At 48.1% G+C, this 25,412-nt stretch overlaps 1 protein-coding gene across 1 annotated transcript in view; it reads left to right on the top strand.

Annotated features, from left to right (window-relative positions):
- Nucleotides 1–25,412, top strand: part of LOC142572164 (uncharacterized) — a 233,750-nt gene that overhangs the window by 11,771 nt on the left and 196,567 nt on the right. Inside the window, exon 2 of the mRNA XM_075681087.1 lies at nt 11,517–11,617. Coding sequence (XP_075537202.1) covers nt 11,517–11,617 — 101 coding nt within the window. The remainder of the gene's footprint in view (nt 1–11,516; nt 11,618–25,412) is intronic.

The following is a 25,412-nucleotide window of genomic DNA, read 5'->3' as shown; positions in this document are numbered from 1 at the left end:
GATGATGATGATGAATGTGAAGGTAGCTGGCCCATGCCGTCGTCGAACTTATCCACGCTGAGGACGTTGATGAAGGGGAGGACTGCTTCTTATCGAGAACGAGAAATATGGGTTTATTTACAGTATTTACATGCAGTTCATCAGTCTAGCATGACTGCGAGAGAAAGTACGTCAGTCTAACACGACTGCTTGAGAGAGTGTCTCAGTCCAACATGACTGCTTAAGAAAAGTGTGTCGAGCATCCGCACAACAGCAGTTTTTAAACACTCGGTCCTCCCGCGATACAAGGTGACGCGAACGTTCGTTTAGTCATCGTAAACTAGCCGCCTCTCCGCGAGACGGTTTACACACACACATGCACACACACACGTGTTCACGGCCGAAACCGACACCACACGAATTTCGTAGAACTCGGAGGAGACCCGGGTAGCACTCCCGGGTAGCCATTGTCCTGCGTCTTGGTCGGCGCGTGGGAAGGGGCCTTCGTCGACGTTCCCGTGGCAACTCCCCCGCTCATAGCAGAACAGGGCGGCGTTGTCGTGTTGCGCACAAAGCCTGCTTCGTCGAACTCCTTCAGTCACAACGGCGACGAGGCTAGAGCGTAACAGTGGCGGTTTCAGCACAAAGCCTGCTTCGTCAAACGCATCCTAGCTGAAGCGACGGAGAGTGGTGGATGCGCGTATTGTTCCCGACACAAAGTCGTCTTAGTCACGCCGTGGCTAGAGGTTTGCGGCGGCGTTCCAAGATGAGGTTGCCACCGTTGGCGTAAATGGCTGGCAAACTTGCACTGCAGCTGGCCGTTCTTAACACCTGACTGTATCTGAACATGTTAAGAAATTTTAATTTGTCGTCTTGATAGATCACAAACATTTTCTGTCGCTGTTTCTGTCACGTTATACTCGAGCTGAAATCACTCGCTCTAAATAACAGCGAAGAATAAGAAACGCTTAGCAATAAAGTGATAGCGAGCTTTTCTCTTTTCTCTCTCAAATTGTGGTACAATATCGCATAATATCGTACTTCTTGCAACTGACAGCGACGTGAAGATTTAGGGCAGGCACCGAAGCGCGCGAAAATTACCCCCATGACACGAATGGGACATGGAAATGTGTCAGCTACGGGAGAGGCGTATAGTCCACATAGTCAGAGCTCTGACATCGCGCTGACAACGCGCATGTATACATCCGAGGGGAACAGTTAGCGAGCGAGGAGTGATGATTACGTTGAAAGCTTTTGTCACCGCGGGCTTTGCAGCTGATGTACCCATCACCGGATGACTATTCTCAGACCGTTCGTTTAATGACTGCATGTAATACTAGATCTACCGCCACGAGCCTGTGATGTCCGACTCCCAGAAATCAAGACCAGCCGGTTGAGAAACGTTAAAAGAAAGAAAGAAATTAAGAAAGAAAGGAAAGAAGGAAGGAATGAAGGAAGGAAGGGAAGGAAGGAAGGAAGATGAGTACTTTCGTTTGAATTAATATTCTGCTTCATAGTAACGACATGTGCCATTGCAAACACATCTGAGTACGTGACCTGCCCTCGTTATTTACTTCGCTGAAAGGAAAGTCGGCAATAAACGCTCTTTTCGTTCAGCCGAGCAAAAGGAAGAAAGAAAAAAGAAAGCTTGTGGCTAGTTTTTTCCCCCGAAGCAGAGTCAATGGACGCAGAAGCAGTGGGGTGATGAGCCATCTTGAGGCATTTTGAGTGCACCAAGTCGAAACGGGACGACGGTTCTGCTCAGGAGCGTACAAGCAGTGAGATCACTTCTGCGCTATGCACTGGTCAGCTGACGTAGACGAAGCACTTTCTTGCGTTAACGAATCCACAAAATAACATATTCTCTTCGTCTTGAGGCACTCTTTACACGTTGTTTGAGTCAACGGATGGCAATGTCAGACTCTATACGAACTCTTATGCTCGCTGCTCTTCGAACTTTTTCCAAGCATCTCGCGCGGTTTCCAACCTTTACTTATCCCTCTATTGTTCCTTTGTACCATGTGTGTGTGTGTGTGTGTGTGCGTGTGTGTGTGTGTGCGTGTGTGTGTGTGTGTGTGTGTGTGTGTGTGTGTGTGTGTGTGTGTGTGCGTGCGTAGTGACTGCTCCGTACTTTGTCTTTATTGTTAGGCTTCGGAATTCCCTAGAGCGTGTGTTCGCGTCGTCTTATCTCCTCCGTATTTCCCTGAAGTTGGCCGGCTTGCCGCTGGTTGCTCTCTTTCGTCACGTGGAGAGCGTCGCGTGATAAAGAACAAGAAAGAGTTTCCGCTTTTTTGCTTTCGTCCTTGTACGCGTCAGCATATGGCGCGACTTCGTTGAATGACGCGGCCTTTCGGAGCTTCAGGCTGCAGCTTTATCGCTTTAGCTAGCTCTCCCGCATATCTGGAACGCTGGTGAAGTGTTTTGTGCCTCATTCCAGGGGGCACAATGGATCGTGCGAGGAGCCGCTAGCTTATTTAATAACCCAGCCCCCGTACGCCGTAGTGGGTGTGTCAGATTGGCTGTTCTAATAAAGTAAATAAGTTCAGTATAAGCATGGAAAAACCGTACTACTATGAGGAAATGGTTAAGTTAGATTGCACGGATAATGTTCCGGCAGTCCATGCAAGTTCCCGCCGCCTACGACTGTAGTTACATCCTTTATGTTCAGATATTTCCATTTGCATTTCATTTGGTTAGGTCACCCCAAAAGCAGAGTACACCAGAAAGTTGTTGGCCCAAAACCAGAAGCTAATCGAGGCTCATGTTCACACGTAATTTGCAGCACAACACATATAAGAATACGTAACATAATAAGTATGTAACACATTGAAGTATTTAAGTAATGAGATCACATTTAAGCAATCAATCTAATGGCACGTGCAGTAATATAGAGCCAAAAATAGAGATCTTCAAGAAAGTATGCATACCAAAACCGTAAAGAGCGAAGCTAGATGAATAAAACAGTCACATATACAAAAACGGCAATTTTGTTATAATTACGGTCATATCATATGGACGACATTAACTAATAGTTGAAGCAGAAGAGAAACAGTGACAAGGAATGAAATAACATCGGTGGTGTAAAATGTTTGCGGAATTGACCCTTTTAATTGCTATAGAAATTCTGTGAGCTATTTTAATTTCAAGTGGTGTTGCATTCCATATTTTTTGCACCATGGTGTTGTATAAGGCGTTCGCAGTGTACGTTACGCGTGGCAGACAAATTAAAATTAAGGCTGTTTGTGTTTCCAGTGTTACTCGATTGCTGGTACAGTAAACAGGGTGGTAGGTAACGGATGATTTATGTATATAGTGTCATTGATTCCTATTAAAGCTTTTACTTCAAAGACAGACATGAATGGTGGTATTCGAAATTCTTGAATAAGTGGTTGGCTGCGATGACGTTCTGTACGGAAAAACATGATGCGGAAAGTCCGTTTTTGCAGTCGAATGATGAGTTTTACATGAAACCGAAATTTAGAACCCCAGGATTTACAACAGTATGTTAAGTGACAGCGAAAAAGAGAGTAATAAATATATATATATTTTAAGACCTGGGTATCGAAGTAGCGTTCGGCTTGTCAAAAGTGCAAATAATGGTGACGCCAGCTTTAAGCAGACATTACCGATATGCACCTTCCAGCTTAAATTAAAATATGATGTAACGTCTACATATTTTATAGAATCAACCTATTCCAAAAGACAGTTATCAGAATAAATGTGTGTGTGTGTGTGTGTGTGTGTGCGTGCGTGTGTGTGTGTGTGTGTGTGTGTGTGTGTGCGTGCGTGCGTGTGTGTGTGTGTGTGTGTGTGTGTGTGTGTGTGTGTGTGTGTGTGTGTGTGTGTGTGTGTGTGTGTGTGTGTGTGTGTGTGTGTGTGTGTGTGTGTGTGTGTGTGTTTGTGCGCGCGTGCGCGTGCGTGCCCGCGCGCGCGGGGAGGGGGGAGTGGACTACGATATATTTTCTTTTGGAACTGTTCAGTGTGAGGCTGTCTGTTTTTAGCCAACACGACAAGCGCGATAGTTTTCTGTTTATGATTGAAACAGTGTCGTATACAGATTTTCAAAAAATAATATGATGGTGGGAAAACCTCCACATGGGACAACAATTTGTGCCTTTACTAGGGGGTCTAGAGCATGCAATGGAAGTGAAACACGCCGCAATTTATGCTCAGCAGAATTCTAAAAGAACGCTTTCAGGCTGGTTGGGTAGATTATTTTTCTCGCAACGTAATCCGAATTTGTTGAACGGGAAACACGGCTTATTACTATTGAAAAACCTACTGGCGAAATTTTCCTGATCCTATTTCCCGCAAGGACGGCCTAGCCGGTGACCTCAGTGTGGCGTCACCTATTTCGCGGTGTAATATTTAGCGTTTGAATGCACCCGTGCGTTAAGGTAACCAGAGTCGTCAGGCTATAGTCTTTTGTGTTTTTATAATCCACTGAAATTATGAATATAATGTATATGAGCAATTAACTAGCCTCGACCGTCGTCGCCGTATACTATGGTATAATCTAAAGCTGTTCCAGGAGTCCAGTGGTTGTACCTGTCACTATGGAAAGTGCTCACTTTTGCACAGCTTCTTCTTCTTCTTTTGTTTTTGTTGCTTGCCAAGTTTCTACTAGTGATAAAAGGTACACACTATTTAGCATGATGCTTGCGAAATATGCTCGATACACCTGAATAATGAGGTGCACTGATCGATACTGGCCTGTTGTAGCACGATGCCTCAAGCTGCCCAGTGTTGCCTACTCCAGGGTAGCGTATCGCACTGCTGCCGAGTAGTAGCGGCGCCTGCCTATCGAAGCTCGACCGACGTTACTTATTGGGTAGCGTGGCGTTGTCGGCGGGCTGCAGACATCCGGTAGACCATGGCGACCAAGTAAGGGCGAGACGAATTCTGGTGCGAAACTCGCACTGTTTATTCAAAGGTTAATGAAATATGAAGAGAAGAGAATGAAGTGATCAAAAGTACATTTCGGAGCCCCTTAAATAGGCTCTCCAGAATCGTGGGAGGGATCTTGCTTCCGTCGACGTCACGTGACCGGCACAGAAAGAGGGCCCCTCCTCCTCTGGTTATACCGAGTCTACTGCAAGGAGGAGGCCGTCCAGCCTCCCGGAATTGTAGACGCCTGTCCGTCTCTTCTGCGCGTTGCGGGTTCGTGGAAGTTCTCCTGTAGTTTGTTCGAGGAAAGGGTCGCTCTAAACTAGCACACTCAAACAAACATACAAAAGAGGCCTGTACACTGCGGGGCTTCCGTCAGACCGGCAGACACTCGAAATGGTCATGGCGAATTAGGAAGTCACGCTTCATTTCGACGAGGCCTGGTGGAAGAAGGTCGGGTGAGAGAAAGTTCTTTCTGCACGTGGTGCGGGACGCCAACCATCGCAGAAGTCGCGCCTCATTTCGACGAGTGAGAGAAAGGTCCTTTCTGCACGTGGTGCGGGACGCCAACTATCGCAGAAGTCACGCCTCGTTTCGACGAAGACGGTCGGATGAAATTACTTTCTGCACGTGGTGCCAGACGCCAACCCTAACACCAGATGGCATGCCGGCCTACAGTATAGGGCCTCGCATGCACGTGCTCATACCATGTGTATGTGCGTGTTGGTCAGTGCGCGTTTTACCCACGATTATCTTTTGTGTCTCTGCGGTGAATAAACTTGAAGCATTCAGATTATTATCGCCAGGTATCATTTATGAACCCTACAATTAACGTGCTACATCTTTCGGAAGCCATGCACACATGTATCAATATGTAGCCTGATCTACAACCAACAGTACGCGAAAACCGAGAGGACTTCTTCTTGGGCAAGTTGGTGCTTAGATTCCGTAGGTACTTGATTGTGGCGCGAAATGCATTTCTTGAAAAGGGGACAGAAAAAGAAGACAGCGAAGCTCCGAAAAATGCCAGCGAAGCGCCAGTTGGCGCTTCGCTGTCTTTATTTTATTGTCCCCTTTTGTCCTTTTTTATGGCCCGAAATGTATTTCGCGCCACAATCAAGTATACCTAGGAAATTACGTGAAAACCCCGGATACACTTTCGATTCTGGTATAGTGCAGTGAACTTGCCAGTGGTCAGATGAACGGACAGAAACCAGTGGCAAAACTACGAAATAGCCGAGGAGCAGCACTACGTGCTGTTTCGCAAAAGACAGAAGATCGACAGAACAGACGCTTACGTGTGAGCGATTGTGAACTTCAAAGGTGGGCCGTGTAAGGCCTGTGCTGTGTAAACCGGGCCCCAACGCAAAATTACAGTCGAGGACCTTCGCCACTTCTTTACGGAAATCGCTGTGCAGTTTCCGTTCAGCCTTTGACCTCATAGATCTCGGTAAAGCACGCGGAAAGAAGACCTATATAGCTAAAGCGCTGTTGAGTGCACACCGTGTGACTCGGGCCGAAGACTGGGACGCGGAAATGCGGTGGGGGGAAGCACAAGGATGCGCGACACAAACACACACTCTCTCTCTCTCTCTCTCTCTCTCTCTGCCACTTCGTGGGGACTCTGAAACCGATCTGGCGGGTGCGGTGCTGGGCACACTGATAAGACGAAGGAGGCAGATGCGTGGCGACTGCAAGGCGTCGCCGCTTATTTCGGTCGGTATCAGGTTGCGTTAGACCCTTGCCTCGGGAAAGCAACAGGCCCCTATACGCCGCAACTCCCGCTGCCTCTCTGCCGCGCCTTTGATTCCTGGCGTTTGCTTTGAGAGGATAAGGAGGCTAACGGTGGCTTCGTGTGCATCAACACCGCTCGAAGGGCCTTCGTAATTTTCGCACTTGGCCGGACCTTGAGTTGATAAGCGATGTTCTGACGAAGGCGCCGTGTGTTCGCGGTCGTATACATTACAACATATATATATATATATATATATATATATATATATATATATATAAACTTTATTTGACAGGAAAATATTTTAAGGAGGGGTGGTCGGAACCCCTCAGTCTTCAGGGCCCCACTGCCCTCTGCCGCTTTCCTGACCTTTGTCCTGCCAAGTGCTTGCCTGACCTGACTTTTGTCCTGCGAAGTCGGAATGGACGAGCTGTGTTTTCCACTGCTCCATTGTGTTATTGCCATTTGGCCTATGAGGACGCGTAGTGCACTCCCAGATTACATGTATTAGGGTGGGTATGCCACTGCACCAAGAGAATTTGGCCCTATAGTGAGTGGGATACACGGGGTTTAGCAATTTTAGATGGGGGAATACCTCAGTCTATTTTGTGCCAATCGACGGCCTCTTCCCCACTATGTTGTGGGTGAAGCGCTGAGTATTTTCCGCGGACTCCGCGCTGACGAGCAAGGAAATCTTTGGCAAAGTGATGGGATTTTGTAAGGGATAGTGCGAGTGGTTGGGGTTAGAAGAGGACGCCGTCGCTCGGTTGGTAGATCCTCGAGCTAACGCGTCAGCCTGTTCGTTCCCCTGTACCCCCGCGTGTTCCGGACTCCAGAGTAGGCGACAACGGTGGCTGAATGATTTAGGGATTACCGCGAGGCTAGCCGGTTATTTGCTGCGGGCAGGTCGTGTTCACGACTTCCAGGGTGTAACTCCTTTGGTAGCGCTGCCCGGTCGCCTCTGCATACGCAGCTGCGTCGGTGTAGCTGCGTCGGTGTCGTACGTATAGTACCTAAGGTTAGAGTATATCAATTGAATATGGTTGTGCGCGTGCGGGCTTTGCGCCTTTCCTTGTTGCACTCGGGATGGATGCATTCTCTTGGGAATTGGAGCTACTGTAATTTTGGATCTCACCGAAAGAAGGAGAGGGACTCTCTGTTTGGTGAGATAAATGGGGTATGCTGGGATATTGAGTCGAACCAATGTTGCCCTACCAGTTTTTGTGAAGCTGATGCGTTCCATCTGTCGCATCAGAGTGGCCTGCCTGAGTTCGTCGAAAGTATTATGTATTCCCAAAGCTAGCATGCGCTCCGTGGAGGTACATTTAGCCAGGCCCAGAGCCGCCTTGAAAGCGGTTCGAATTATCGTGTTGACCTGCCTTTCCTCTTCCCTGTTCGGGATTTGGTAAAGTAAGCCATACGTGATTCGACGAATTACTAAGGCATGCAAGAGCCTTACGGTATCGTCTTCTCGCATGCCCACCTTTCGATACGTCACTCGACATATCATTCTGGGCTATGTTGAGGGTTGCGGATTTGAGTGTTTTGGGCATCTGTGCTACTCTCCCGTCGGTCTGAAGACGCAAACCCAGGACTCGCATCGCGGGTATTTCGGACCGTTTGGCCCTCAACCTCGATGTGAATCGACCCTCTGGATTTGTAGCCTTTCGCGTGTATCCGGGTGACCTCAAATTTTTCGGGCGCACACTTCAGCTCGCTTCCTCGGGAAAATTTCCCCACCACTAATGCTGCGCTTTGGAGCGCATATTCTTTATTGCCTAGGGAACCTCTGCTCGGCCACAGCGTGATGTCGTCCGCGTAGAGCGTGTTACCTAGGCCGGGTGTCCGATCCAGATCGCGCGCGAGGCGACGCATCGCCATGTTGAAGAGCAGTGGAGATACTATCGCTTCGTGAGGTGTTTTTTCGCTAGGCATTTTAAGTATCTCTGAGATGATTTGACCAGTAGCGGTGCGTGCCTCGAGGTTGGAAAGAAATGCCCTTATGCAATTGTAGGTACGCTCGCCACAAAATAAATAAGTAGATAAGTTGACCCAGCGCCGTCTGGCTCTTCACAAGAGAGGCAAAGATCTTTACCCATTTTAGTCCCCTTCTAATAAGCCATGCTCCTTCTTTCGTTCAGTAAATTTTTGTTGAGTCATTTCCACCCGTATAGACTGCGACAGTGCCACACCGTTTCATCAGAGCCTCCAGCATACGTAGTTTGGTTTGAAGAGGCCACTCTCCTGACCATATGTTGGTGAATCTAATGGCCTTCTAATATACAGTAATCTCTATTGCAGTTGCGCTTCTATCACAGACAAAAATGTTTTATTTTCCTTCATTTCTTCTTGCTCTCTGTGTGCGCGGTTGACAAAAGTACAGCTCTGTTAACGTGCCGCTGTAAAGTCACCCGTGTTCTTATCGACTCTAGCACACTCACCTAAATAAGTGCGTGGCGCAAAGTAATAATCGTCACAAAAAAATATGAGCTGTACTTCATTACGCATACGCGTTCATACTCGCGGCGAAACGCCACGTGTCGGCTGGAATATTTATACCTCGCGTCGGTGTTACGCGTTGCGAGCAGGAAAAAAATTAAAAAAGCGGGGCGGAAGAAACTGCTGCTTACTCCGAGCTGCATAAACACTCTCTCGTTTCCTACTTTTCTTTTTGTTCATATATTTCAGTCTCTGTTGTTAAATCCGTTCGCATCGCTCTGCTCCGCAGTAGCTATATAGGCAAGGCCGATCAGCGCGAAGGCGCCCGTTCTGCTGCAGATACCCTCTTCTATATCAGTGCGCGCGGTCGCCCAACCTTTCGAGTGCCTATCCGTTCGCCGTCGTTGCCTCGGGTCTAACGGACGAAAATAACCGGGGCAGCTCAGGGACCCACTTGGCTGAATTGCGCGCTTGGGCTTCGGGAGCGCGCGCGCACCTATTATGCTATATAGAGGCCGACAAATGGGCGTGTGCCGAAAAATCAGGCAGCAGCGTAACAACAGCGTTCGGGGCGGCCATCGATGGCACACAGATACGCGCCGACAATCACCGCGCCTCCTGTGGGAACGTATATATATTGTGGCTGCAGTTTGTCTTGTGTTTCCTTTCTTTGGAGATCGTGTACCTGTGTGCTTCAAGAGCCCCCCCCCCCCCCCTCCCCGAAGGATGTCTCCTTCTATACGAGACGTCATTCATGCCATCGCTGAATGAGCGTGGGACTTTCTTCGTCGAAGCACTTCCTGTTATATAGCGCATACGTCATTGGCCAGCCGGTCGATATCCCCCTTACCACAGTGCATGCTCTGGGAGCATTAACATAATTTCCTGCTCCTTTAGCGCACGCACGCACTCACAAACAAGCAAACAAACAGCGCGCGCCCAAGCAAACACGTGATCGCACTTATATTCCCGCGGTGACTCGACTGGCTGCGACGTCCTGCTACCAAGCACGAGGTCGCGAGTTCAGTTCCTGGCGGCGGCCGCATTCCCATAGGGCGGCAGGCGAAAGCGCTGGATTGTGTAAGGCACTTAGGATCGAAACAGCCTCAGGTGGTCAAAAATTATAATCCGGTCTCACCCCAACTACGGCGTCTGTCATTAAGCATGTGCATTGCTTTGATAATACCTTGAAGCCCATCAATGAATCAAATCGTCGATGAGAGCGTATGTGCGGGCGCTCTCATATACTTTATGGTCATCTCGCGCACATGCACTGTAAGTCAAGAGATACAAGTCACCGTAAAAAAACGTCAAATATTGCACGTACATATACGGTGTCCTGACAAGCGTGTTTGCCACAAACGCTGATTTAATGCTGATTGCTCCATGAAAGTATTTGATCGAAGCGGCGTTTCGAATAAAGTGATTTTGTTCTTACCGCGGAGTCCGAGACGCTTATGCATGTGTACTATAGGTATGTCGGTGCTCTTTATGATCTGGGTGCTTTAAGCTGGGTCTCGATGTCATTGCTTCTGAGCAGAAAAACCAACGGAAACTTCATTTCAGCTCGTGTTTCTAACCTCTAACCGCAGTATAGGCAAATAGACAACCAGCCTGGTCACTGTGCAATGCCATTTTCAACTGTTTTTTTTTCATGCCCTCTTTATTGATAATTCATTAGTATGTGCTCATCAGTCTTTTCTTTTTTCATTTAAAGCTCCGTTAATTCAATGTCAATCTATCTCAAAAGTATATGGGCTATCCTGCCAGTGACCGCTAGGTTGACTACAGACTGTTTAGTTCTTGTGGTATGTCGTAATTTTCAACACCCTGAAAAATGAAAAGGGATTTTGTAATTACCATCCAGAGGCCTGGATTGCCATGAGCACCACGGAAGTCGCACCACATGCATTGCCGAACAACATATACAGTCGACTCCAGTTGAACATGTCGGCGCTCTTGGCCTCGTGCTGGTCGAGTCTCGCTTCAAGTGGAAGAAATAAAAAGACAATACAGATTACTTCAAGCAATAAAAGATACTTGATTTCGTTAACTTTGCTGCGTTTGTTAATTCGATATTTCCGATAATTTGAGCAAATCTCGTGGTCCCGCTAGGATCGAATTAACAATAGTCGACTCTATAACGGCTGCCCGTATAGGTATTGTTACGGACTGCAAATCTTCTATGAATGCGCCGACAGTTTCTACCTGATTAATTCCGCGACCGAAGCAGGCGGCCCCCTGGGAATGGCATGCGTTAGCATGCACTAAATCATGTCGCGCTATCGCCGGTACCCTCTGTTGACAGAGGTCATTTGTTTCCTGTGGCTGTCGTTTGTTGACCTGCAGGGCGCCTCTGGCCGCCAAAGGTAGCGTTGTCACCATTTAGTTAATGGAGCCCGCTGCCAACACGGGCCGAGTAAAAGACCGTGCGACGTCGTTAACGATGCCCTTCTACTTCCTGTTGCGCTCCGTGCAGGTATGCCCATCCGTTGCAACAGCGAAAGCAACTTGCTGGAAGCTGTGGCTGAAGAGCGTGCCATCAACAAGATGACTCACCGTTCCCAGGACGACACCCAGGTCAGTGGCCCAGAGAAGACGGTGTCGCCTTGGCGACACCACTCTCTTGCCCGCACACTCCCTCACTTTGTTTAGCGTCCTCCTATAGACTGTGGCGACGTGTGCCGGCAAGTGGCCACATTGTGTGTGCTATGTCATCTCGATAAATCCGTGCAGTGTCGTGAATTCATAATTGCGCGAAGGGAAAGGAATGAATGCTCGTGCGGATAGAACTAGCGGAAGAGAACCAAGGGCGACGCTATAGGTCGATCTCCTAATGAGAGTGAATAAATAAAGTGCGTAGATGGGAAGGGGCTCTTATCACTTTAGAACACGACGGACAAGTGCGATGATAACATCCTTGTTAAACGTACGTCAAATAGTCCAAACTGTTATCTGTTTAACACGCCGACGGGGTGAGTGTATGGATAGCCACTTCGAAAATTGCAGGAAGTGACCTGCAACACGGGGGATCAGGGAGTGGGGGAATACGACGCTGTATTCCGCAGTCTTATGTATGTTACAGTGCGTCTGTATTTTTCTTTTTTAAATTGTGGCTTTAACTGACAGTACAGCTCCAGCCTGTATTTTTATGACACGGTGTCCGTGTAAGTTAGCCGGTTTCTTTCTTGCAGTAATGCACCTACTCTCTTAACGTTAAGTCTTGGTGGAGTTATATAACTGGCATATCTCTACATGAAAACAGCGGAAACAATAATGCGGAGAAATAAGCTCTTTACTTTTAGCTGAATTCCTTGCAGTTTTGCTCTTTCTCTTTCGGCATTCAAACGATAGTTTATTATTCCCGCGAACATTCTCTTCGAAGTAAACTATACGGTGCCTTTATGATGGTGCCCTCAGTTAATGCGATTGGACAGCGCTCACATGCTGGCCGGCCAGTCGCGCACTGTTTCCGAACGTGAACTTTTGGAACTTGGGTGCTGGTTGGACAGGCGCCTCTAAAGCTCTCGCGATGGTGCACGGTTTTTAGCAGCGCGCTCTCAGGGCGAGGCGGCATGGCGCATGTTATACGACCACGAGACCGCACCCCTCCCGGCCATTGCTATCTGCTCCGCTCCGTGCCTTCCTGGTGATGTGGCCTCTGCACTACCCGAGCGCGCGCCCCTTTTATCTCGCCGACGTGACAGGCATGTGGCCACATAGAGCGCGCCGCGCGGCGTTCGTTTCTTGGCGCGTGCCTTACATCTCAGCATCGCGGAACTGAGCATCCCGGTTGCACTTTGGTACGCACGCCATGTTGGCATGTGTTATTACTCGTGTGGTCACGCTGCCTCGCTGCACCCCTGCGCATATGTATACATACCGCCTACCAAAGCGGGGGGGGGGGGGGGGGGGGGGGGGTTGCTATGCTTGCCGGTAGATGAGCGCCGTGTTATGCGGTAGCTTAATTGCTTTGCCAGCGGCCATGCGGACTGTCTCACATATTAATACTGACACTTCTCCCGCAGCCGAGTGACTTTCGCTAGAGCGCTTGCGCTAACTCTTTGGAAAGAGACGAGCGTTTCGGACAACTGTCGAGATAATGCGACTGGAATCAAAACCCATACCGTTATTTTTTCAGAGGCGTTACCTAATGTGATCGAGAGTGTTACGCGAGTCTTGCAGGTCTTGTACATTTAATTTTTGCCTTACTTGCAATCAAGGCATCATTGACACGCGAATTATTCAGTAACCTTATCGCAGTCACGTCTTTATAGATATTTCTGCGCCTTACTCAATTTTGTAGTCCTTCTGTTTTTCTCTGTTTTATCGCCCTCTACTTTCTTTCCGTTTGTTAATTTTTTCCTTCCATAGCCCTCTCGATCCTCACTGCTGGCCGCTCTTGACGGGTCAATCTCAAGGTTAGACATTTACGATGCGGTCAGCAGCTCTTTCCTCGTTTCCCTGTACATTTCAAGCCGTCGTTGTGCGTTTCAAACGGTAAACAAAAGACGCGTTCTCTGTTGCAAACTCTGGGTATTTTAAAAAGTTACATTTTACATCACCACGGGGGCGATGTAAGGGACGCATGCGCTTGGTGACGCGGCGCAAGTATATTTTTTAAATCAAATATTGCCGGCTGCCCATTAGTGACCAGGGCAGGAGTGGATACAAGTGGAAAGCAGAGCAAAAGCAAACATACGCTACTGGCGATAGCATAAAGTTACAAAATGAATACTGTCATGACAGAGAGCTAACAACGCTGACAGGAGTTAAGCAACACTTAAGAATTCATCAATGAGGACAGCAATTATAATTTACAAAAAGTAAGCAAAAGCACTCATGCACGAACAAACATAAAGAAAGGCAAAATAATTACTCACCATTACTGAGCACAACTGTGAACAGACTTCGAAGTTTAGTCTTATTGTTGATTATATTGTAGAGCATTTTTTTTTTGTAGCCGATGAATTTTTCGTCGCTTTTCGAATGTTGGAACGCCGTTTCTTTTCATGAGATTGCTAACCGATATGTGCCTGCCGCACGCGTTGAAGATGAATCTTATCGCTCTTCTCTGAACACTTTCGAGCGCGTTAATGTCTGATTTGGTATGCGGGTCCCAAACGACGTCAGCATATAACTAATCCTCCTTCCTCTCGTATCGTACTACAAACAAACAAACAAACAAACAAACAAACAAAGAATTGCGCACGGTTGTATACTTTAGCTTGCAACCAGACGGATGAATGACGACGAAAACGTGTACTACGAGAACGTCAAACTTCTTTTTCAGATATCACGTGTGACATGCGATATGCCTTCGCCGTTGAGTTTCACTGTACTACAGACGCCTGAAGTTAGTACGCGATGACTTCAGCCTGTAAAAAAATAACGAATATGTCTTGCTATAGATTATTCGCACGAACCAGCCTGTGTTCGTAGTGCAGGGTTACTGGGCGAGTATGCATACTCACAAAAGGATAAAAATCAAGAAAAAAAAAGAATAAATGCCATCCACAGTGGGAGCCTTAAGAGATGGCACCTACGTTTACTGAGGCTAGATCAAATACACCGAGGCCTCGCCGACTCGCTAGCACGAAAAGGCCATCATCGCGCTCGTCACGACTGGCAGCGAGAGCAAGCATTTCTTCATAATCCGGACACGACGCTGCAGGAACGCACGCAGTGGCACGAAATACGCGAATGCCTTTGGGCATTCTTCCAGGCAAGCATCACGCGTTTACGAGAAAATTCCTTTCGACATCAATGGACGACTCAGCCACTATTGTGCGAGGAAGAGATCTTTTCTTTTTTCCTTTTCTTTGAACAACGTAAATGCGTAACGCAGAAAGTATATTTCTCAATGTTAATGCAACTAACGGGAGCCACACACGGAGTTTTCATGTGCTTGACCTCAATGCTCGAGGGAGACCCGCTTTGTTCGAGCTATGCGCAATTGAGGTCAAACCTCGCAATCGCTTGTGGCGTCAGCGGGTCAGGAAGCACGAGATGCGGCTGACGAATTTTCACGCGCAAGTGAAGGACGGGAAATCTCCTTGAGTGAATGTGTGGATATCAACACGTTTAAAACTTGCCTATAGTTTAAATCGTTGCTAATTGCGCGTGTTTTCTTTCTGCTAATCCATGGTTGGCTCGCGTTACTATTCTTAAAATATAATATGTGCCCGCGAGTGGCACGATTTCTTTATCATCTCGAAACGGCAGGTTAACGTTCACTGCCGTAGCTGTTTAAAAAATGTGACTGTTTCTGTTCGCTCTGGGGAATCACAATGGGTCGACCTGACCAAACTAAAGGTGCAGTACTGTGTGCGCCCGAGAAGAAACAAAACGGGAAATTACACAGAAGCAGAAGCAATATTCTCAGTTGCAGCTCCGCATTTCTGAAAACGCACAATCTCGCGGCGCCGTCTCCCGCGTGGCTCGCATTCTGAACGCGTGCGACGGCAGGTGTGTTTCGGCCGCCCGGCGATTTTAATCTTCGCTACACCATCGCAGCGGCGGCCGGTAGCAGATGGAGCGTTAATTCAGCGAGCTCCCGTCCCTTGTGACGTTGCCAGGAAAGGCAAGGCCCAAAAACGGTGAAGGGGGTGCCTCCATGGATGCGCGGCTCATTCGCAGCTGTATCTACTGTCGCCTACCGAGGAGCATCATCGCAGAGAAGTTATTTCTTTCTTTCTCTTTCTTTTCTCTTTCTACCTTTCTTTCTTTTCCTCGTGGTGTCGAACACGCTGTCGAGTACGCAGGCATTCGGCCAGCAGAGACACGGCACCGCTTGCGCACTGCGGGTGGCTTCCTTCTTTGGTGTGGCGAGCAGACCACGTATGCCCGTATTCCTCGAAGTCGTTAATGATTTGCAGCTGTCGCCACGACGGGGCCAGGCGGTCGCAGACTAGAGGGGAAAGGCGAGAGGCAACGGGAAATCCACGGCTAAGAAAGAAAGAAAGAAAGAAAGAAAGAAAGAGTAAGACGAGCTAGCAAAGCCGCAGAGGGAGGATGCGGAGAAGGCTGCGTAGAAAAGAAACTTGTGCAGAAAATAGCAAGCTGTCGCACCACAGCAGCAGATGGGAGTCGGGAAGCAAGCAGCGGCTCGATGACACTAGCGCTGTCGGCGAAGCTTCGTGACGTTGAAAACTTGGCCAGGAACGGAGCGCCCGTGCAGGAGTTTGTGTGTGTGTGTGTGTTGCGCACGCGCTTATTCATGTTGTTGCTTTATAATATAGTACGTGCCCCCGAGAGGTGTTGGCGCTTTCCGCTCGGTTTCTTGGTTCTTCTTCTTCATATTTCCCTCTCTCTCTCTCTCTCTCTCTCTCTCTTGCATCTGCGTGATTAAGACCGTTTCAACTCGGCTCCTGTCTCGGTGTTCCACACTCGGGCGAGGGAAAGACAGACCGGATTCCCTCTTTTTTCTGTCGTTTCTTGCTATCGTGCCCCCGGTCTGCGAAGAGCAGCGTAGGTGAGCTGTAAGGTGCCTTCCTTGACTAGCCAGGCGAGCCCTCTTTGCACAGACGGCACGGACGACCCCCTTTCCCCCCTCTGCTCTGTGTACACCCGGTTATTCGCTGGTCGCGTGGACCGCCTCAGCTGGTTTCTCATCTGGGGGACCGGATTTCTTGTTCTAGCTTCTCTAGGACAGGGTCATGAGTCAGGCGTCGTCGGCCGCCACGCCTGTGACCTTCGCAAGGTCGCTGTCGCTCGCGCTGTTGCCGGTTCTCGCTTTGCGAGCTCCTTTTGAAAGTACTGCAGCAGCGCTTATTTCGTGTCTGTCTTCTACCGGATCTGCATAAAATTTCGGTCCAAGCGTAGTGCGCGGTCGCTAGCTGAGCATGACGTCCTTGGGTTACGTTCGCTTATCGCCGGCAGCTGCTGTTCAGACGTAATTGCAGCAGCGTTGCAGCGCTCCCGCGTAACAACTAGTTTGGGCGCGCTCTGGCCACAGGTAATCGGTTGCGAGTTTCCGTAGACGTAAGAAGAAAAAAAAAACGAGTAGCCGGCGGAGTGCCCTCTGCTTGCTGATACGATACGGTCGTAGTTGAAGGCTGTAACAATTTTCTGACGTTGCGCATGTGCAGCTACAGTTCTGCCCTGTGGGTGCGTGATGAAGGACAGCTGAGGAGTGCAGCATTGCCACTGACAGATTATACAGCGGCCGGTTTTTCGAGGGAACTGACTTTTCGTGCGGTTTGGGTGTGGTATTTTCTAAAGCAGTTGATCACTGTATTCGTCATACATGCGTGTATTAGCATATGCGCTCGTATCTCCGAATTGCAGTTTGCACGTCCAAGCTTTGCGGAAATGCAGTTTTTAAGCGTTAGCATTCTTAGGGTACTTCAGGCACTTTCCGGGGGCTAACTTTATGTCTCCAGTCGTTTTCTCGCCTACCTCGGTCACTGGGTAGTTCATGGTCGAAAGGGCAGTGCATTGTGCCGCTGTGCTGAGACAGCAAGGTTCGAAACCAATCGTCGGACCAACTTGGGTCACTAAGTACGTGGCAATGTGTGCACATGTGCCGCTTTTCAACGAACCTCTTTTACGTCGACGTGGGTCACTATAGATGCGAGCCTGGGTATGTACCGATCTTCAATGAAACCCTTTGCCGCCGACTCGGATCACTGGGTATGTGCTGGTCTCCAATGAACCTCTTTAAATGACAACTTGGGTCACTAGGTGTGAGCCATTAAGTGTGTGCCGCTCTTCAATGAACGTCTTGGACGCCAACTCGGGCAGCTATAGGTATGTGTCACTAGGAACGTGTCACTTTACCAAGACAAAAAAAGACCCTTTAAAATTTTCCGACGCTCGGTGAAATCGAAGCCACGTAACACGGTTTCCTCAAAGGCCTGGCACTTTAGCAGGCTGCGCCACAAGTGCACTGGATGTGTGCCGCTTTGCAGTGAACGTCTTTCACGCCGACGCTTTAGCGAGCTGCGCTACGAATGCGCTGGATCTGTGCCACTCTTCAATGAACCTCTTGCCAGCTTGCAAAGGTCTCTGAGTATGTTTTACTCTCTTCTACTTCCCTTTATCTCTCTCTCCCTCTCTCTCTCTGAGTATATGCCACCGTGTCTGCGGCAAGCGAGGGAACAGGTACACGCGTTAGCAGGCACCGGTGCGCCACGCGTCTCGTCTTGGAGGGCACAGGCTGACTTCTCGGCAGCGCCACCGAATGGCGCAGCGTGTCCAGAAAGAAGCGCGAGATAGGAGCCCGGATGTCGCATGACGCGTTTTTCAGCGTTCTGATGCACCCACGCGCCATGCATTTAGGAGGCCACGCGCAGACTTCGCGGCGGCGCCGCTAGATGGCGCTCAGTGTTCTTAGACAAGCAGGCCAGGTGACTACTTGTCACCGCCCCGTTTCAGAGGGCCACCAATAAACCATCATCGTCGAAGCTCGAAAGAGGAGTCCCGCTGCAGTACACGCCTCATACATAACTAGTTTCTACAGTGGCAATGCGTTGTGTCTCTATATTGACTCAATGCTACACACATTACCGTCGACAGTCCTGGAGAGAAGGGTTCTGCCAATTTCTGTTTCTCGCAGACGCCAGCTTTGGCGCCAATAGGAAAGTTATTGCAACTCTTGAAAGATGAACATTTAGCCATACCGGCTGCATGGAATGTACTACTGCACTAAGTATCAACTGCAACACAAGAACCCGTGCCTCCCAAGGGGCTCCTAGACTGCATCACAGTAACAATGTACGAAACATTAGCTGGTGCAGTAAATGCCGTTTCAATTATTGATAGCGCCCCGTTTGTTTACGAGAATAATCGCAAGTGTGTAGACATTCCGTTTTTCTGAGCGAAATAAACACGGCAGGTTAAACCGCGTTGCAACTCATACCGAGCGCGATAGTACATATACATGTCGAGTGCCACCTTGTCTCGACACTTCATTGCTGCATGTTGACAAGGCGGTTTTCCTCATTTTCTGTGTTTGTTGGCGTGTCAGCTAGCAAACAAATTATAAGCTTCTGATGTGGCATATCCAAAAATCGCGCGTTAAATGTTGTATATGCACCCGTCGTGCCCACGCGCAACTCGCCACCTTTGCCCTGCAATACAAACCGGATGCTTGTCTACCCTGGCGTCGCTGTCTGAGCAAAAAGTCCGCGTGTCAGTCTAACAGCTGTGTCGTGTTGCCGGAAGCAACGTTATTATACATATATACGAACAAACCTTTCCGCATTTGGCGGCACGACCTCGATCCTTGCGATCGGGCGGCGTCGCGGCGCCGACGCGTGACATTTTTGCCTGCTGTGGCAACGAGCCCAGGCGAGCGAAAAGAATTGCGAAACTGCACGCTGCGGTCGCGGGGCTGCACACTTGCACGCAGAAGGCGCTTCTTGCGTTTTTCAAGTAATCTCGATTCTCTTTCTCTGTGTAAGCAATCTCCGTTTACTGCTTCATGATCTGTTTAGCTGGTTATGAGAGTGCAGTTAGAGGAAAAGGAGGCGGTTGGAATGAGAAATCATGGTCGAGTTCAATCAAAACCACTTGATCAGAAGCTGCCAATAATAACGGAATCGTGTGTTGTTCGCGCGGAAGCACTGCTGCGCTGATCGCATAACACGGTTTTAACGGCCAAGCAGCGAAGTAATATAATATCGTGCAGACGTGTACAGTATTATATCATTATGCGAGTTAACTACGACTGGCACAACCGCGACACGTGCAGATGAGAAAAAATGTAGCAGCCAGCCATAGTTCAAAGAACGCTAAAGTGAGACAGTGCTTCAGTTTAGATTTATAAAGTATTATTTAAGAATTCTACTTTCGTTGATTTCGCAGTAATAGGTTAATCGTTTGAAGAAAAAAAAATTGCGGTCGACGTTTCATTTTTGAATTGGCGCCGAAACCCCAGGGCCGGCACATCATAGTGACGTCATGGAATGCAAAGTATCTCGTATTGGACAAGCGCAAGTTTGAAGAAGCAATCCGAAGCGAAGAACTCGCTCCCCAACTCTAGCTGGGCCGTCCAGCAGGTCCACGACGCCGCCAGGAAACTCAACCTGCCGGTTCCGTCGTGGGAGACGCCCACTCCATGAGAGCCCAAAGCTCTCGTGGCCTGCAGGACCTGAATAAAGTTGATTTCCTTCCTTCCATCTCGTATTTTAGCCCTTGTGATTCAATAAGAGTTTTTGAAACTTTCCATGTTCACTCATTGGACTCCTTATAATGCGATGTAGTCCACCTTTGCCACTAAAAGCCACGAGGCCCGTGCAGACGTGTCGATGAGGGAATTTCAAAGCGGCGTATACCGCCACCCGTATTTCCTTCTTGCTTGTTGTCTGGCTTCGTAATGCGTCCTCTTGCGGTAAGAGTAGCTTTTTGGCATTGTGCAAGGATAATTTACGTATAGCTCAAACCACTTTTCTTTTTGGTGTCCCTTTAAGTATATATCTAGGCGAACTGCGGTGCGTGCCTCCACAAACATGCTGCAGCGCCGCCGTCACATTCCTCGTGAACAGGAAAAAATTATCTTTTTTTTTTCACATACAGTGCTAACCCGAGCTTTGGTTGCAGGCATGATTTATACACGTGGCCAAGTATACAAAGGTACTTTGTATAGACTTCTTCGAAGGTGCAACCACGATGCAGTGGCAACGTAATCATATGTGCTTTTTGCCCGTATACTATGCCTGCAAGGTTTAAAACACGTAGTTTGTCTATGCGCAAAATATACGTCAGTAACTCGCGCGCTGGACGGAAACTGCCTGTCTCCGTGCTTTGGTGGCCCGGGTTTGCCTCACATATATGTGGGTAATTTTAACAACGAGGGACTCGTTTGCGTGCCTGTCTCCGCGCGATTCACGCTGAAACACGCAATGACCGGTGCTGTGATTACCACGGAGAGAGGGACGTTGTTGGCGAAATGTTATTTTCGTTGAAAGCGACCTCGTCGCTTTTTGTCTTTGACTGCTAAGCCCCAACCGGTCGTGGGGCATCAGCGCTTAGTTCGCTAGAAACGTTTGAATCTCACGCCGCGCACAGCATCTGATCGATGCATTTCGTTTTCGGCTTCTCGCGGTAGATGGCGACGCGCGTCTTTGGGCTCGCGTCGCCACAGCCACAGGGCTAGACGAGGTTCCCATTAGGCTGATTAATGAACTAGGACCAAAAAGCAAGGAAGCTCTGTTGAAAGCACTGGGAAAAAGTCTTAGACAAATACCAGACAGTTCGCGACAAAGTAGAATGAATTTAATTTGTAAAGGTAAGGGAAGGGGAGAGAGAGATAGAATTCACTCGTATATAGACCGTTGACCATTACATCGGTAATATACAGGTTAGCAATGCAGGCAATTAAGTTAAAGCTGCAAGCTTGGACAGAGAATAATGGCATTTTGGGAGAACTTCAGAATGGCTTCAGAATGGCTTCAGCTAGAATAGGTAGGCGTTTGGATGATAACTTATTTGACCTTACTCAGTGTGTTGAAATACCAAGAGTAGAAACGAGACCGTTATATTTGGCCTTTTTAGACATTACAGAAGCGTATGACAACGTAGACTGCAACACTTTGTGGGATATTCTCGAAAGGGAGGACGACGGTTGTCTAGAGCTTTTGAGAGCGATTTACCTAGAAAATACCGTTTGCGTTGAATGGGAAGGGATGAGGAGCGAGGAGAAAGTTGAGATTAACAAGGGACTGAGGCAGGGGTGGCCTTTATCCTCACTGCTGTTTATGATGTACTGAGGATGGAGAGGGCGCTAGAAGGAAGTAGTATCAGGTTTAATCTCTCATACAAACAGGCAAGTAGAGTAGTAGAGCAGCATCTTCCAGGTTTATTTTATGCGGGCGATGTTGTGTTGCTAGCTAACGAGCAAAGTGATTTGCAACGTCTGGCCAGGAAGGCAATAATCTGTGGACAGGAAGGCAATAATTTAGGTTTGAAATTTAGTGTTAGAAAATTAGGCGTTATGGTGTTCAATGAAAACAGCGAACAGACAGTGGCAATACAGGGCCAGGAAATATCTCGGGTAAGAGAATATAAATATCTTGGTATATGGATAAACGAAGGCGATAGTTATGTGGAAACACAGGGAAAAACAATAACAGTGAAGGGCAGAGAAATGCGGCCATTATGAAACACAGAGCTCAATGGCTTAATACACGTGTATATGGTTCCAGGACTTACATTTGGAAATGCGGTTGTTTGCTTGAAATCAGGGATACAATCAGGACTCGATGGCAACCAAAGGCGAGTAGGACGCCTCGCATTGGACGCTCACGTGAAGACTACAAATGAAGCTGTGCAGGGTGATATGGGCTGGACTAGTTTTGAAGTGAGGGAAGCTCACTGTAAAATTAATTAGGAAGAATGACTGAGGAATATGGAAGGAAGTAAATGGGCTGGGAGAGTGTTCAGGTATTTGTACAAGAAGAACATTGATTCACAGTGGAGGAAAGAAACTAGGAAGCTTACCAGCAAGTATGCGGCCTGTATAGATGAGCAACACAGCAACAAAGAATGTCAAGCGGAAAGTCAGAGAGGCTGAGATAATCTCATGGGTGGCGGCAGTGGAAAAGAAACCTGCTATGAGTAACTACTTAAGAGAAAAAAGGAAATCAGAAAAGAAACAATTTATAACTCAAAGGGAAGCTCATTGCTTTTCGGAGCGATATCGGAATGCCTTAGAACACGCCCTTATAACGTGAGATATAAGAACGAAGAAGAAGGGTGTGCTTGCTGCGGTAAAGCTAGGGGAACGATGGAGCATGTGTTATTAGAACGTGAAGATATCTACCCAGCGGTCGATTTGGGAATCGCTGGCCTCCTTGAAGCTCTTGGGTTGAAGCGAGAGCAGGGGGAAGGTAAAGATGTCCGCAATGGAGATTAGTAAGAGGCGATTGGAGGATTGGTGGAAGAAAAGTAGGGAAACGACTAACAACAGAGGCGTACAAAAAACAAAGTTCACAATAGGGGTTCAGAAACTTTGTCTGAATTCACCGTGTTTTTCTTTTCATTTTCTTTTTTTTTCTTCTTTAACATAGGTAAGACATTAGGCAATTAAGTAACAAGAGCTTGGTGGCGCAACCCATTGCTCCGTTCCTAGGGGTGCTCGTAACATCCATCCATCCATCCAACCGTCCGTCCGTCCGTCCGTCCGTCCGTCCGTCCGTCCGTCCATCCATCCATCCATCCATCCATCCATCCATCCATCCATCCATCCATCCATCCATCCATCCATCCATCCATCCATCCAGAACAGTGAGCCCCAGGCGGTAAGCGGTAACGCAGTGGCTGTGGCGTTTCGCTGTTATGCCCCAGGGCAGGGGATGAAATCCCGGCCGTGGCGGCTGCATTTTGATGGGGGCGAAATGCAGAAACGTCCGTGTACCATGCACTGGGTGCACGTTAAAGAACCCTAGGTTATCAAAATTAATCTGAGTCCCCCATCACGGCGTGCCTCAGAATCATATCGTGGTTATGCTATGTAAAACTGTAGAATTTAATTAATGTCATTCATTAAATAGGACGCTCTCACCAAGGTCGCGCAAGGTCATCATAAATTTTTCGGGTCACCATAAAAATTAAATTTTCCGCTTACAAACCCCGAAAAGTTATGCTGCAATCATAAATTACGCCTAATAATGCCTTGCATATCCAAACGTTATGTGTATATATAAATAGTTAACGAAATGTCGAATAAAACTGAATTACGAGAATTAATCTTGATTTTCTGTGGAGTGTGGAGCTAACCTTGGAGTTGAAAATAGCCAATCTGTATTATCGATGTACTCCGAAGTCGGTCTTTACGAACCGTCTTGCGGTTAAGTACCGTCTTTACGTAGCAAACGTACGCCATGTGCTTCAAATGGGAAGAGACAAAGTATTCGTATGCTGTGCTGTGGAGATAACGATGTCTTCGGCAGAGCGCATTACAGGTAGTGTGTGACTATCGCTAGCTAAATGATTAACAAATATTTGCTAATTATCTTCTTAATGGGATATTTCTGGTCGCTTGATGTAGCCAGACACAGGAAACCTGATACCAGTTTCAGGATAACCCTTTTTGATTTCAAGCACATGATATAGCACTTTCGATTATTTACAAACATATTAAGAAATTTGCATGTCGAATGCAGTCGCAATTGCGAATTAACCCTCGTAATCTCCACATCTTACGCTTAGAGATCGATAGTCACGGCAAAGACGCGATGAAATAAAAAGAATAATCTGGCAAAAAAGAAAAGTGATGTCACAAAATTAATAATTTCTGGGGTTTTACGTCCTAAAACTACGATCTGATTATGAGGCACGCCGTAGTGGAGGACTCCGGATTAATTTTGACCACGAGGGGATCTTTAACGTGCTCCGAATGCATGGTACACTGGCGTTTTCGCATTTTGCCCCCATCGAAATACGGCCACCGTGGCTGGGATGGGATCTTGCGACCTCGTGCTTAGCAGCCTTCGTCCGTTCGTCCGTCCATCCATCCATCCATCCATCCATCCATCCATCCATCCATCCATCCATCCATCCATCCATCCATCCATCCATCCATCCATCCGTCCGTCCGTCCGTCCGTCCGTCCGTCCATCCATCCATCCATCCGTCCGTCCGTCCGTCCGTATAGCGGCACTATAGCCGCTAAGCCAGATAAGCCTGAGCTCACAGGGGCATGAGAGAAGAAATGCCTCGCAATGTTTTCCTCTTAACTTTATCGACACAAGGCCAGCAGTTCAATTTAGATTGTTATCTACAAGCAGCAAACCATATCGGTGTGGCAGCCGCCTACTGGCATGAGGTAAGCCGCTATTGTTTAAACTTCATTTTGCATCCCCATTCGCAATCTCTACGGAGGCCTGTGCATGCGAAGAGGTGACTTCTGCGATATAGGAAGCAAAGCAGATAGAAAGTAACAACAGTGTTAATACCACATCTACATCAGGCGCTGGCGTATACGTTTTTCAAGCTAGCCGATCGTGATGCCTGATGCCAACGGTTTCTTTGTTTTCCGCGCTGTTTGGCCGTGACTGCGATTTTCCGTATACTCGACGGTTTCGTGATCTCAGCAGCCCTGACTCAACGCTGATCGTAGTGCCGCGAGGTCGCAAACTGTTCCACTTTGTCGTCCGCACTTGTGTACACGCTCGCAGAGCGAGGTTATTCTCACGCGCCGCTGTTGTTTATTTTATGGCGGCCCTGCCGGGAAGCCAGCCGCATTACATTTCCATGTATTTGTCGCACAGCTAGAGCCTTTCTGTAACGAAATACGGATATTGGCTGCCGTACTGTCCGTTAGTAAATGTTGGTTCGTGTGGCTAATGAGTCAGTTTAACAGTAAGAGTTTGTTTATGTAGCAATGTAAGAAATATACTCACCAGGAGTGGTTAATGATGCTGTGGCAAAT

This window comes from Dermacentor variabilis, chromosome 2, assembly GCF_050947875.1.
Source record: "Dermacentor variabilis isolate Ectoservices chromosome 2, ASM5094787v1, whole genome shotgun sequence".
NCBI classification, from domain to species: Eukaryota; Metazoa; Arthropoda; class Arachnida; order Ixodida; family Ixodidae; genus Dermacentor; species Dermacentor variabilis.
The sequence above is the reverse complement of the archived record's forward strand: the minus strand, read 5'-3'. Positions and strand labels throughout refer to the sequence as shown.